The sequence below is a fragment of the Agelaius tricolor genome, unplaced genomic scaffold (assembly GCF_023055355.1).
Source record: "Agelaius tricolor isolate 1412-34295 unplaced genomic scaffold, bAgeTri1.0.p SCAF_1, whole genome shotgun sequence".
Lineage (NCBI taxonomy): Eukaryota > Metazoa > Chordata > Aves > Passeriformes > Icteridae > Agelaius > Agelaius tricolor.
This window is the reverse complement of record NW_027269261.1, coordinates 112,888,691-112,902,224: the sequence shown is the minus strand read 5'-3', so window position 1 is coordinate 112,902,224 and position 13,534 is coordinate 112,888,691. Positions and strand designations below refer to the sequence as shown.

Genomic DNA, 13,534 nt, shown 5'->3' with positions numbered 1-13,534 from the left:
TTCTGTGTTTGTACCCAAAACCCAGCACAGTGGAATTCAAATCTGTGGCAAAGGCTTTATGTGCTGTGGGTTTGAAAATAGCAACACCACTAATGATGGAAATCAGCTTCAGAGAGAAAAACTTTTAGAGTCTGAGTTCAGCCTTGAATTCCCAAAGCCTCCTGCTCATCTCATTTTTCCCTGTGCTCCACCTGTCTAAATATAATTGGATTGATGATTTATACAAAGCCAAGTAGATTTTAGTTAATTTTCATGAATGAAACTCAATCTAATCTATGGACTAGACTGGACCTCGACCTGGTCTAGTGGAAGGAGGTGGAATGAGATCAGCTTTAAGGTCCTTTCCAACCCAAACCCTTCTGGGGTCTGTGATGTTTCCATGATCGAAGACCAAGTGCATTTTTAAGGATGGAAACCTTCAGGAGTAAGACATTGAGCTGTTTTTTGGATGAATTCTCTATTTATTGCTTGGCATTTCTGATTCCTATTCTCCCATGCTTGATCTTCAGAGAATCATGAAATATCCTGAGTTGGAAGGGGCCCACCAGGATCATTGATTGAAATCATGACCTGGCACAGGACACCCCAACAATTCCACCCTGTGCCTGAGAGCATTGTCCAGCCCCTCCTGGAGCTTGGGGCCATGACAATTCCCTTGACTCATCCCAAGTTTTACTGAAGAATACAAGCAAAACCAAGCAAAATAAGGGAAGGAAAAAGTTTGAAAATACATAGTTTTATCAGGTGGTGTTTGTCAACAGACACGAAATCAGAGAATCAACAAGGTTGGAAAAGACCTCTCAGATGATCGAGTCCAACCTTTGAAAGTCACAGGCAAGGCATGAAAAAGAGATTTTTAACAATGACCTGTAATTGGGATTCTTTGGTATTTTTCCAAAGGGGATTCTTTGTTTTGCTTTGGTACCATTCATACCTCAGTTGTGGAGTATTTAAATAATATATAACATATTATAATTTATATGGAGTTTGATTATTTGCAGTGATTAGAAACAAAGTCTGTATCCCAAGATTAAGGAAAAAGAGGGAAAAACTGAGGCTTTTGGCTTTCTTCACTCTCACAAGTTCTCCTTCTCTTCCTGAAAAGTGGATTATTGAGATTCTGATTATTCAGATCCACAGGGAACTTCTGGAGGGTCCAGGTGCTGCTCATGGGTGGAAGTTGAGGTGCACCAATGTTCTCCTGGCTCTGCCAGGTCTGGGGAAGTGTCATAGGCACAGGGATATTCTGGGCCAGCTCTCAAAGGTCTCAAAGTTTGGCCTCTGCTGCTTTTCCAAATTCTCCTTCCAGTGTGCGATGAGAACCTTTCAGGTCATCAGAAATGAATTTTTTGGCTGGGCTGTATCTTCCAGTTTCTGGGAATTAGGTGCAAGTTTTCCAATAGAGAATTCTGGTGATGGAATTTTATTGTGTGGAGTCACCAGAAAGCAGCTCTCTGGATTTTCAGGAAAAAAATGGTTTAAATATTCCTGCTTTTTGTGTGGGAAAGGATATGGAGGCAGTGAATAAGGCCACCCTGGGAAGTGCTGGGATTCACTGACTTGGGTCTGTCCCTGCTCTCTGCTGGTTAAGCTCAAAATTGCATTGAAATAGGAATATGTGAAACCTCTTGTGTTCTGCCTGGGAAGTTCAGAGCAACTGTGCTCTGTGCCTTATTAACATTCTGGATATTGGCTTCAGCTTTGTTTGAATCCTGTTGAGTTTGTATTATTTATAACTTGTAACATGCTTTAGGATGGGTTTGATAAACACATTTTGAAGTCGTTTTCTGTATCTCCCCATTGCTTTTCCCAGTTTGAGTGCTGTTGTCTTCAAGGGTTTTTTTCCAAAGTCATCCTTCTGACACATTTCCCATGCTGAAAACATGGCAGTTTTTCTCTTGACAGTAAAATATTCCTTCCCTCTGATGATAATCTGCTTTTCCTTTTGCAATAATCTGTTGTGCAGCTTTTATCCAAACATCCATCCGTACACAAACACGTGCCCACGCCCGCGTCCAACGTCAGCAGCCACAGGCAGGAACCAATTTCCTGGGCATTTGTTAATTTGAATGAACATGAGGCTTCTGCTTCTCCTATGGAAAAAAAAAAAAAAGAAGCAAACCCAACAGTTTCACTTGGGAATTCATGCAGTGTGAACAGAACACATCTTGGCAAAACGGTGAGCCAAGAAATTCCTCTTTAGTTGCTCTGTTAGGCAAACTGCATTTTAAATTTCTTGCCCAGGGCTTTGTTTGACTTGCCCCAGGCAAGCTGTTCAACATATTTATCAACCCTGTTGGAGCATTAGAGCCAACGCTCATTGAGGAAGATCATCCTCTTAATGCCATCTGTCATCAGCAGTTTTATTTCTTTCAGCTCAACTTGTTCTGTTTCACCGTTTTTTTCCCCCTATTCCTCCCAACCATTTCTTAGCTGATTGTTTCCCAGTGATCTCAAATATTCTGTGATTGCTCAGATATTCAGGGACTGTTGGATGTTAAACCCCTGAGGGTATCAGTGGTACAACTTTGTTTTAAATCCTGATTGATAACATTAATCCTATATGGATCCAGATGGCTTCCAAAGCACCCTACGTGTCTCAGTGCTGTGCAAAAGATGAGAGTGCATTTCAATCTAACTCTGGAATTCTTTCCAGATCCTCGACAAGAACTTGAAGAAACTCAGAACAAAGGCTCTGGGGTAGTTTCATGCTGTATTTTTATCTTGAGGACGTGGCTTTGATCATTTTAGATTTCCAAGGCCTTAATAAGAGTTGTGTAAGTGCACAGACAGTATCAAAGTGTTCAACAAAGCTCTATCTGAGGGATACAGCACAACAAAGCTGTATCCCTTCCCAAGGGATTTGGGATCCAGTTTGCTCTTGGATTTGTGTCTACAATCAGAGTGGAGCCAAAGGGACTGACAGGAGTATTTCCCTCTGGAGAACAAAAGTGAATCTTTTGGGAACCTGGTGCTGTGGTGTTATTGGTGCTATGGAGTTACATAAAGTCAAGAAAAATTATTGTAGCCAGGAGAACATCCACTGTTGTCAGCTGGGTATGCTGGATGTTCTCCTGGGTTCCCAGGACATTTTTATCTGGTTATCCAAACAGGGAGATCATGGACTCACAAAATGGTTTGGGTGGGAAGGGACCTTAGAGGTCATCCAGTTTCACCCCTGCCATGGGCAGGGACACCTTCCACTGTCCCAGGCTGCTCCAAGCCCTGTCCAACCTTGGACACTGCCATGGATCTAGGGGCAGCCACAGCTTCTCTAGGAAACCTTTGCCTGTGCCAAGAATTCCTTCCCAATATCCCATCCATCCCTGCCCTCTGGCAGTGGAAAGCCATTCCCTGTGTCCTGTCCCTCCATCCCTTGTCCCCAGTCCCTCTTCAGCTCTCCTGGAGCCCCTTTAGGCCCTGGAAGGGGCTCTGAGCTCTCCCTGGATCCTTCTCTTCTCCAGGTGAGCACCCCAGCTCTCCCAGCCTGGCTCCAGAGCAGAGGGGCTCCAGCCCTTGGAGCATCTCCATGGATTCCTGTGGACTCTCCCCAGCAGATCCTCCAGAGATCTGCAGGTTCCCATCACAGCTTCCTTGCCACCTACTTGCCAGTGTTTTTTGGGGAGGGAACACAATGGTGCTCACCAAGGTCTCATCCTGACCTTCCTTAGTGAAGCCAAGGTCCCCTCTTCAGCCTGAGGAGTTCTAAGAATTAATGGTTGCCACGATTTCAGAGCACAGAGCATCAATATCTCTTTGGCTCCATGCTCAGAAATATCAGTACTTGGACTGTCTTCAATCAATCAGCTGTACCAACTGCTCTCCACAGTTTTTTAAGGAGGAAAATGCCAATCACACTCGGCATTTGGCTGAAATGTATGGAATGAGCATTATTCTATAGGGATGGAACTTGCCGAGGCTCAATTTATTCCTTCCAGCTGGGGAAGGACAGGGAGGGGGGGAAAACAAAAAATAAAAAAGAAAAAAAAAATCATTTCAGGTCGAAGCAGCTGAGCATTTCCTTCTCCAGATTTTATAGAGGGAACAAAACCAATAGTATTCAAAATCTGGGCCAAGTCCTGTGCTGGCCAAGGGAAGCAGGATCCTGGCAGCTGTGCCTGCAGCTCCCGGAGATGCTGGCTCGGGCAGGAAGCTCTGAGGTAGTCGGTGGGATGTGCTCTTGGCTGTCCTTTGCTGCCTCAATGTATGGGAGCAGCCTGTGGCTGGATCCTGTGGCACTGGAGCAGCTGGCACAGCCACTGCTCCCAGGGACTCTGAGCAGAGCCTGGCATGAGAGTCTGGAAAGATCCCGTCCCACTCCTTCCTCTCCTCTGCGCATTGGGAAGAGGTTTTCCTCTGCTCTTTGTTCTCCCAGCACGTTTTATTATATTTAAAGCTGACATTTCTCCCCCCTGCCCCCCCACCCCATCCACCCCACACACCCCTCCCAGCTGGTGGAACATATCCCAAAATCCTGCTAACAGAAGGAGGAGCAGGATCCGTGTCCTTTGCAGTTCATCTTCCTCAGCGAGGCATTGCTGGCATGGGAACAGCTCCTTAATCTGCTGCATGGAAAAGTGCCTTGGAGTGTGGGTGTAGGGATGGCAGGCGGCGGGCCAGGAGAGGCTTGGCATGCCAAGGAAATAATGCATTCATTCTTCAAAATATGACAAAAAAAAAAAAAAAAAGGAGTCTTCTGGATGTCCTGTTGGATCTGCTGTGGGAAGGCAGGGAGAGGGAAGGCTTGGAAATAAAGCTGGCAGGAGGGAAAGGTCGGTGAGAAGTCAGGTGTATCTGCACCTGATGCTGTCAGAGAAGGATATTCCTCAAAAATAAAGGACAAAAGGCATTAAAAAATATTGCACAAATGAAAACATTTTATATGTGTACATAATTGGCCAGTACAGAGCACAATGCACCCCTGTGAGTTTCTTTAAATAAATGGAATAAATGGGAGGCTGAGGGTCCCCGAAGCTTCCATTGAGCTCTGGAGTTAATGGGTGTTAATTAGCACAGAATGGGTGCAGCTTGTGAGGCTGGAGTTTGGGTCAGGAGCACCCTTCTGATGCAAATTTACTGCCCGAGCTCATTTGCATAATGGAATCATAAATAGGAATTTACATCAGGGAATCCGCGTGGAGACCAAGGATCATTCAGATACGATAGGAACAGGCATTGGAGAAGAGATCGGAACAAAGGTGAGGAAAGGTTTCCTTTGGAGATCGTGGAGTTCCTTGTGGGATTGGGAGAAAATGTTTGGAATGTTGAATAATTTTCAAATAAGTTTTCCAGTAGGTTTTTTGGTGCTCTTTGATGGCTTCTGTACACAGTACACAAAAAAAGGAATTAACAATATTACAAGCTGTGAACATTATTATGAGGATAGACAACTTTGGAATTAGTAATTTTGTCTGGGATTCATCTCTGCAGCACAGAGTCTTACTGAGCTTGTCAGGTTGGTCATTTTTTATGGATGTGGAAGAGAAATAGACACAAAATCAGACACAACTGTATTTAGGGAGATTTGATTCAACTTCAGATTCAGAGACTCTCAGGGTTTTGTAATGTCTGTGTCTAGGGTAGGGACTGGTTTCACCTGCCTTAAAATACGCAAATGGGACATTCTGGTGTGACCCACCTGGAGCTATTGGATCCCCAGTATCAGGAGGATGTGGAGCTGCTGGAGAGGGTCCAGAGGAGGCCACAGAGATGCTCCAAGGGCTGGAGCCCCTCTGCTCTCGAGGCTGGGAGAGCTGGGGGTGCTCACCTGGAGAAGAGAAGGATCCAGGGAGAGCTCAGAGCCTATTCCAGGGCCTAAAGGGGCTCCAGGAGAGCTGGAGAGGGACTGGGGACAAGGCATGGACAGACAGGACACAGGGAATGATTTCCCACTGCCAGAGGGCAGGGATGGATGGGATACTGGGAAGGAATTCTTCCCTGTGAGGGTGGACAGGTCCTGGCTGTGGTTGCCCAGAGAAGCTGTGGCTGCTCCTGGATCCCTGGGAGTGTCCAAGGCCAGGTTGGATGGGACTTGGATCAGCTTGGGATAGTGGGAGGTGTCCCTGACCATGTCAGGGTGTGGGACTGGATGATTTTTAAGGTCCCTTCCAACCCAAACCATTCCTGATTCCATGAGTTCCATTTGCCATGTCCAGGGGTGTTTTCCCTGCCCTTTCACGTGTCTCTCCCGAATTCTGTGTCATTTATGTCAGCCTTGTGCACACAGATCTCCTGGATATCCTCAGGCATCTCAAACGATCCCAAATGTCTCCATTTAGGGAAATAAATAAATCCCTGGATGTTGAAGCTCGTGTGCAGCCAACAGAGACCTGGTCAATGTGGTTAATCCATAAAGCTGCTCATCCCTGCTAACACCTGAAGTTCCATTCTGCTCTGTTTGTCTTGGAATATTTCAAATTTTTTTTATCTCTAAGAATGGGGTGCTTATCTCTCTTATCAGACTAGCACTTTGCTTTCATTATTTTAGAAGAATATTTCAGTTTATGCTGACTATTTATTAAGAATATGCAAATTACAGGGTTGCCTATGGAAACACAAGGTCCTTGGTGACAAAAAACCTTGTTCAGAGGATCTATAGGAGTATGGATCCATAAAGAGAATAGCTGGAGAAAATGGATGTGGATGCTGGAAAGGAATATAGATTCTATAATTTAATCCCCAATTGTTTGATTAATATTTTTTCGTAGGGATGCTTGAACATTTAAAGATTCCTGTCTGAATCTGTTTGGGTTTGAAGTTCAAAACCAGAAAAAAAAATTAAAACACCTTTTGAAATTTCAATTAGGAGTCAGTCAAAACCCATCACTATTCTTGTTTTTGTTTTGCAAATTAGCAATTAAAAAGTGACAAATGTCTTCAGTGCTTAAACACTCCTCTGCAATACCCATTATGTTCAAATAAGACTTTTTTTTTTCTAGAAGCATGTTTCCCTGTTTCCTTTTTTTTTTTAATTCCTCTTAGGAATGCCTCCGGAAGCTCCCTCTGTAACTCCAAGCTGCACTCACTTCCCCACTACTGGGGATTATGCAAATCTCTTCATGAATAGTTTAAAATCACATTCATGTTTTTGAGTTTTAAATTACAATATGGGTGGCTTATTTTGCTTTTATGGTTCTTTGCCTCCTTTTTTTATTTTTTTTTTACTTGTTTCCCCCTCAGAGTTTTTATTTAATTCTTTAAATTTATTATTTAAATTATTTATTTCTTCAGTTTCCTTACTAAAGTAGTAATAATTAAGGGACGTAAACTTTTTTTTTGTACTGCAAGACCATGTGAAATCTTGAACTGAAATTATTTCCCTGTTTTGGTGATAGTTGTCCACATGAACTATGGCTAGAGGCAGCCAATGCTCTGGAAAACAGGCACTCCATGAGCTCACGTGTCTAATTCCAGAATATTATGTGGGATTTTATTGTTAATATTTCTCTCCTTATGACAATTTCTCTGTCGAACGTGGCACCACTTTAGCAGAATAACAAACATCAGCTGAATGGATTAATGCTGGGGAAAGCAATTTAGTGCTGGATTGTTGTAAATGATGTCTCTTTACCAGCAGGTTGTTTTATTATGACAAAGATTTCAATTTTATCTGTTCTCGGGGATGGGAGGATTTATTGTTTGTGTGAGGTGGCAGCACACTTGAGAAAATGATGAGAGCAGTTCTTCAGGAGAATAAAATCAGAATAAAATCCCTCTCTGTCCGGGAAAGGGCGGCACAATGAACTCAGGGATCAGCTGGAAGAGGGAAAAATGGAGGAATCCATGATGGGGGCACAGATCATGGTGAAATCCACAGAGTCACAAAATGGTTCAGGTTGTAAAAGCCCTCCAAGATCAAGTCCAGACATCCCCCAGCACTGTCCAGGCCACCACTCACCCATGTCCCCAAGTGCCACATCCACACAGCTTTTAAATCCCACCAGGCATGAGGACTCCACCCCTACCCTGGAAAGAGGGGTCAGAGATGATTATCAATGAGAGAATACCAAATAATAGTTATTGATCAGGTCACTGACCACAGCTCTGATGATCAGGGATTTCAACAGCAACCCTAGGGATTTATTGAGCATTAAAATCCCTGAAATAAAACACCAAGCATGAGCATTTCTGCTTTGTATTTCAAGCTGGGCCTGTATCTGAGCTCAAACCTGAGTTTGGGTTGTCTTCTTAATCTTGGGTTGCTCATTCACACTCAGGTGCTGGCCTAGGAATATGAAGTGGAAGAAAATGTGGATCTGTCCCATTCCTTGGCATGGATGATGTTGCTCCTTGGCCTCCCTTCAATGTGTTTGTCCAGCCAGTGGTAGTTTGATAAATTGCCTCCAGAGCTGTTCCTGTGAGAACCTCAGCCTCACCTGCTGCAGGCACAGCTGGGATTTTAGGCAGCTGGACCTCAAGCTTCCCTTGGAATATTAAGGATGCAAAGCACTGAAGTATTAGAGATGGGCAGGAGTTTATTTTCCATGTGTCTCATGCAGATCCAGACTTGGGATTTAAGGAAAAACACCCAAAACAAGTAAAATCACCCTTGGAAGGAGTTTCATACAGCCTTGGTGTTCCCAATTCCATGGGAGTTCCAATGGCCTCTCTGCTCTGGAGCCAGGCTGGGAGAGCTGAGGATGTTCACCTGGAGAGGAGAAGGATCCAGGGAGAGCTCAGAGCCCCTTCCAGGGCCTAAAGGGGCTCCAGGAGAGCTGGAGAGGGACTGGGGACAAGGCATGGACAGACAGGACACAGGGAATGGCTTCCCACTGCCAGAGAGCAGGGATGGATGGGATATTGGGAAGGAATTCAGGCTGTGAGGATGGGGACGCCCTGGAATAGAATTCCCAGAGAAGCTGTGGCTTCTCCTGGATCCCTGGGAGTGTCCAAGGCCAGGCTGGACGGGGCTTGGAGCCACCAGCCTGATTTAGGTGAGGAACCCAAGTCCAAGGGCTCTGGTTATCTCTGTAATCAAGGGACAATAACTGCAATTTCATCATCAGTTTATATCTTCTGCAGGAATTGTCCTCAGGAGGTTCCTGCCTCTTTCCAGGATCTCCAGGAGCAGCCTTGACTCTAAATTGCTGCAACTTGCTTAAGCACCTGAATTAGAAGTAGAAATCCCAGTTCTGTACTTTTTGGTGCATTAAAACTTATATTTGAAGGTAATTTCTGAAGGTTCAAAGAAGGAACATTGCGAGCCACCAAGGCTGGAGGAGGGGCTGCTCTGCTCTTCTGGTTTTGCTTTGAAGGATCATTTCTGTAACTTTTTACCCTGTCATATCTGCAGGGTTACCTGGAGAAAACTCTCATGGATCACTGATTTCTGTGGATATAGAAATAGCATATTTAATGTTTAGTTTATTTTTGCTGCCTTTATTTTAACTGTTTTAGAAAGGGAATAATAACAGGATGTTACCATTGAAAAGGAAAATTCATTGCTCCAACTTGACAATACTGGAATCTCCATGACACTCTAAATAAAAACTTTAATAAATAGTCCCTTAAACATTTATTTAAATAAGCCATCAGACAACTGTCAGTGTTGGTGGTGCTTGTTCCTAAATTCCTTTTTACCAGAAGATGTTTTAATTCAGACCCTTAAACAGTCTGATGTCCTTTGATAATTGGCCATGGAGGCGAATGACTACAAAAACCTTGTCTGAACATCAAATATCTCTGCATAAATTGTTAAGCTGAAGCATTTTCCCCTTTTTATAACATATAATATAATCCATTATTGCTTCCACCTCTGCCTGAAAGCAGAAAATTAAATAACTCTTTGCCATTAATACAAATTATTGTGTTTTGACAGCTTCCTAATCAGTTCAGGTAAAAATGGTGCTGCACAAACAGCACAATTGCCTTACAAGAAACTATTTTTTGGTGTGTGCATGAGATTTCGCCTTGTTTGGGCCCTCAAACCCTTTCAAGGTTTGTCCTCTGTGATAAATTGATATTCAGAAGCATAAATCAGGCTGTGCTTGAGTCGTGCTCTGATGCAGAATGGATTTCTCTTTATAGTTACCCTATAAATAAACTTGGACAACACTTGACCAGCAGGTCCTGCCTATAGATATTCCTTCCACTATGCCCTGTATCAATTAATATGCAAATGAGTGATTGAGCATTGGCAGATTTTGACCTCTCGATGTGTATTTTGTGCCCTCTTCAGGTATGGGGTGTTTCTGGGGAGCTGAGAGGAAGTTCTGGAGGCAGAAAGGAGTGTATTCCACTCAAGTGGGTTATGCAGGAGGACATACCCCAAACCCTACCTACAAGGAGGTGTGCTCAGGTGAGTCTTTCTTCTTTGGTTTTTAAGGGTCAGGAGTGGACTTCTGAATTATGAATGACAATGAAGAGTGAAATGAGTGACTGCAGTGATTGAGGAGATTTGGGGTTGGATTTACATCCTAAACTGTACTGAAATCTATGGATGCCCATCCCATTGCTGTCTCCTAATAATTAATGAGTCAGTGTATGAAAAAATACTCTGTTCTGATTAATAATCTGTTAATTCTTCACACAGTTCAGTGCACAGTATCCTGCCATTTCCAGGCCAAACCCTTCAATTTATTTTTTACTTACACTACAAAACTCCAATGCAGGTTCTTTCTGTGATCTGAACCACAGGAAGAACCCCTGGCAGCCAACTAATGCTGCTGGTGGAGAAAATCCTGGCTGTCCTGGACACACTTGGAAGTTTTCCTTTGGTTTATTTTCTTGTTAACATTTTTGTGCCAAATGCTGACATTGGGGCTTGTTCTTAGTGACAAACTCTCACATGGGCTTCATGCAAAGGGTGTGAAAAGTGACACGAGCAAATAATGGGCACTTGAAGTCCTCTGCAGAGGTGGTGCAAGGCAGCCAAAAAGGCAGAAACTTGCTGGAAATGGTGAAAAGTGGGAAAAGGGATGATTTGAGGTGGAATGGCATGGAATGGAATGGAATGGAATGGAATGGAATGGAATGGAATGGAATGGAATGGAATAGAAATAGAAATAGAAAATGGGAAGGGAAGGGAAGGGAAGGGAAGGGAAGGGAAGGGAAGGGAAGGGAAGGGAAGGGAAGGGAAAGGAAAATGAAAGGAAAGGGAAAGGGAAAAGGAAAGGGAAAGGGAAAATGAAAAGAAAGGGAAAGGGAAAAGGAAAGGGAAAGAGAAAATGAAAGGAAAGGGAAAGGGAAAAGGAAAGGGAATTAAATTTGAATGGAATCAAATGGAAAATTATTTTTCCATTTTATGGAGGAAGGGAAGGGAAATTAAATTTGATTAGAATGGAATGGAAAATTCTTTTTCCATTTTCTGGTGACAGCCATACAGAGGACAATCTGAAAAAGCCTTCTGGAGGGTGTGCAGGATTTGGAGCTATTTTCAGTGTGTTCTCCTAATACATAAATACACCATTTTTGGCCAGCATTAGACAACCCAGGATGTTCATTCAGCACCAAACATCTTTTCATATTTTGCTTACAGATGTTCAGAACAATTCTGTTGCTCTGTATATTCATAAGCTTTTAGAAATCTGCATAGCTCAAGTGGCACTGAAATCAGAAGGGAAGAACTCTGCTGTTGTTATTCATAAACTGGGGATGTACAATTACCATATAAAATACGCAGCTAACGATGATTTCCTTAAAAACAGGGTCGTTTATAGGCTTGTGGTTCAGGCTGTTCACATGTGAGCAGGTCATTTGGGTTTGCTTTCAGTTGTTTTCTTTGTTTATCTTCAGTGACTGGAATGTAGAGAAAAATAAAGCATGTCTGGTTATTATATGATATTAGTTAGAAGGCTGAGATTCAGTGAATTAAACCAATTTATAATCTTGTCAATTCTCATCTTTCTGAGGCATTTTCTCTCATGCACACATCACAATTTCTAATAGTTAACAATTCAATATAAAAATGTGCCACATAGACTTTGTTTCTGCTCTGAGTTATGTAAAATATTTGGCTGTGAAGTTGTTTCACATCTCCTAAGCAGAAAATCCATGTTTTTCTGAGAAATACTACAGCCTCTTCCATAAGAATTATTATTTTGACCGATTCTTCCATATTGGATTTCCAGTTCTCCTTAAAATGTCTTGGCTTCCAAAGTTCACCTGGAAGGCTTCTAAATAGCTGATGGAGGAGAGTGGAGAAAGGGAAAATTAATTTCTTGCTCTGTTACCTCCTGTTCCTGTGGTCAGCTGGTGATTTCCCAAGTTAATTGCATAAGCCCAGAGCAGGGTGGTGGTTGGGATGTTGTTATTTAAGGGTGGAAAGGTGTGGGGAGGGTTTGGCTGGGTAACGTGGGGTTAATTTTACATATTTGTGGATAAACTGTTGATATTAAAGGCAACAATGGGAAATCTGATGGGAATTTTTCAGGAGTTGTTGATAGCAATAGAGAAAAAAAACGTAATATAGGAAAGTTCTTGGCTTCTTGGATTTGCCCTTCCTTAAAAATGCAGGAGAAAGTCCTGTGACAAACTATCAACTTTGCTCATGGAATTTTGGAATCTTGGAATGATTTTGGGTGGGAAGGGACCTTAAAGCTCATCCATTTCCACCCCTTGCCCTGGGCAGGGACACCTTCCACTATCACAGGTTGGTCCAAGCTCCATCCAACAGGCCTTGGAAATTTCCAGGGATCCAGGGGCAGCCACAGCTTCTCTGGGAATTCTATTCAAGGTCCACAGCCCTGAATTCTTTCCCAATATCCCATCCATCCCTGCCCTGTGGCAGTGGGAAGCCATTCCCTGTGTCCTGCAGAAGATATAAATTGATGATGAAATTGCAGTTATTGTCCCTTGATTACAGAGATAACCAGAGCTCTTGGACTTGGGTTCCTCACCTAAATCAGACTGGTGGCTCCAAGCCCATCCAGCCTGGCCTTGGACAATTCCAGGGATCCAGGAGCAGCCAGAGCTTCTCTGGGAATTCTATTCCAGGGCCTCACCATCCTCACAGCCAAGAATTCTTTCCCAATATCCCATCCATCCCTGCCCCCTGGCAGTGTGCAGCCATTCCCTGTGTCCTGTCTGTCCATGCCTTGTCCCCAGTCCCTCTCCAGCTCTCCTGGAGCCCCTTTAGGCCCTGGAAGGGGCTCTGAGCTCTCCCTGGATCCTTCTCTTCTCCAGGTGAGCACCCCCAGCTCTCCCAGCCTGGCTCCAGAGCAGAGGGCTGTGATGAATTTGTGACTCTCCTGATGTTCAGGCATGGCCTTGTACTCCTTGGAGAACCCTTCAGCTGGACACTACAGCACTCTTCCAAAGTGGCTCAGGCTCTCCAAAGTGTTTAAATGTATAATTAAACTACAAATATTCCCTTCCTTTTCTGTGGCTTGTAAAAGGGATCTGAAGGTTTCCATGGACAGGAACTAAGTCCTCAAGATTAAAGTTTCCAAGCAGTAATGAGAGTGGCTCAGAACATTTTCTTTTGTTACTAAATTGCTGTCAAGAGAATAGATTCCTGTTGTGCCTTTGTCTGGTCTTTTTTTTTTTAAATCCTTATAAGAACAGGATATAGGAATTTTAATGACTGTGAAGAATC

General features: G+C 43.5%; 1 protein-coding gene across 2 annotated transcripts in view; it reads left to right on the top strand.

Moving 5' to 3' along the window:
* The window catches only part of MSRA (methionine sulfoxide reductase A), a 238,205-nt gene that overhangs the window by 100,652 nt on the left and 124,019 nt on the right, over nucleotides 1-13,534 (top strand). For both annotated transcript variants that reach the window (XM_071447791.1, XM_071447801.1), the window contains exon 3: nucleotides 10,178-10,297. In XM_071447791.1, coding sequence (XP_071303892.1) covers nucleotides 10,178-10,297 — 120 coding nt within the window. The remainder of the gene's footprint in view (nucleotides 1-10,177; nucleotides 10,298-13,534) is intronic.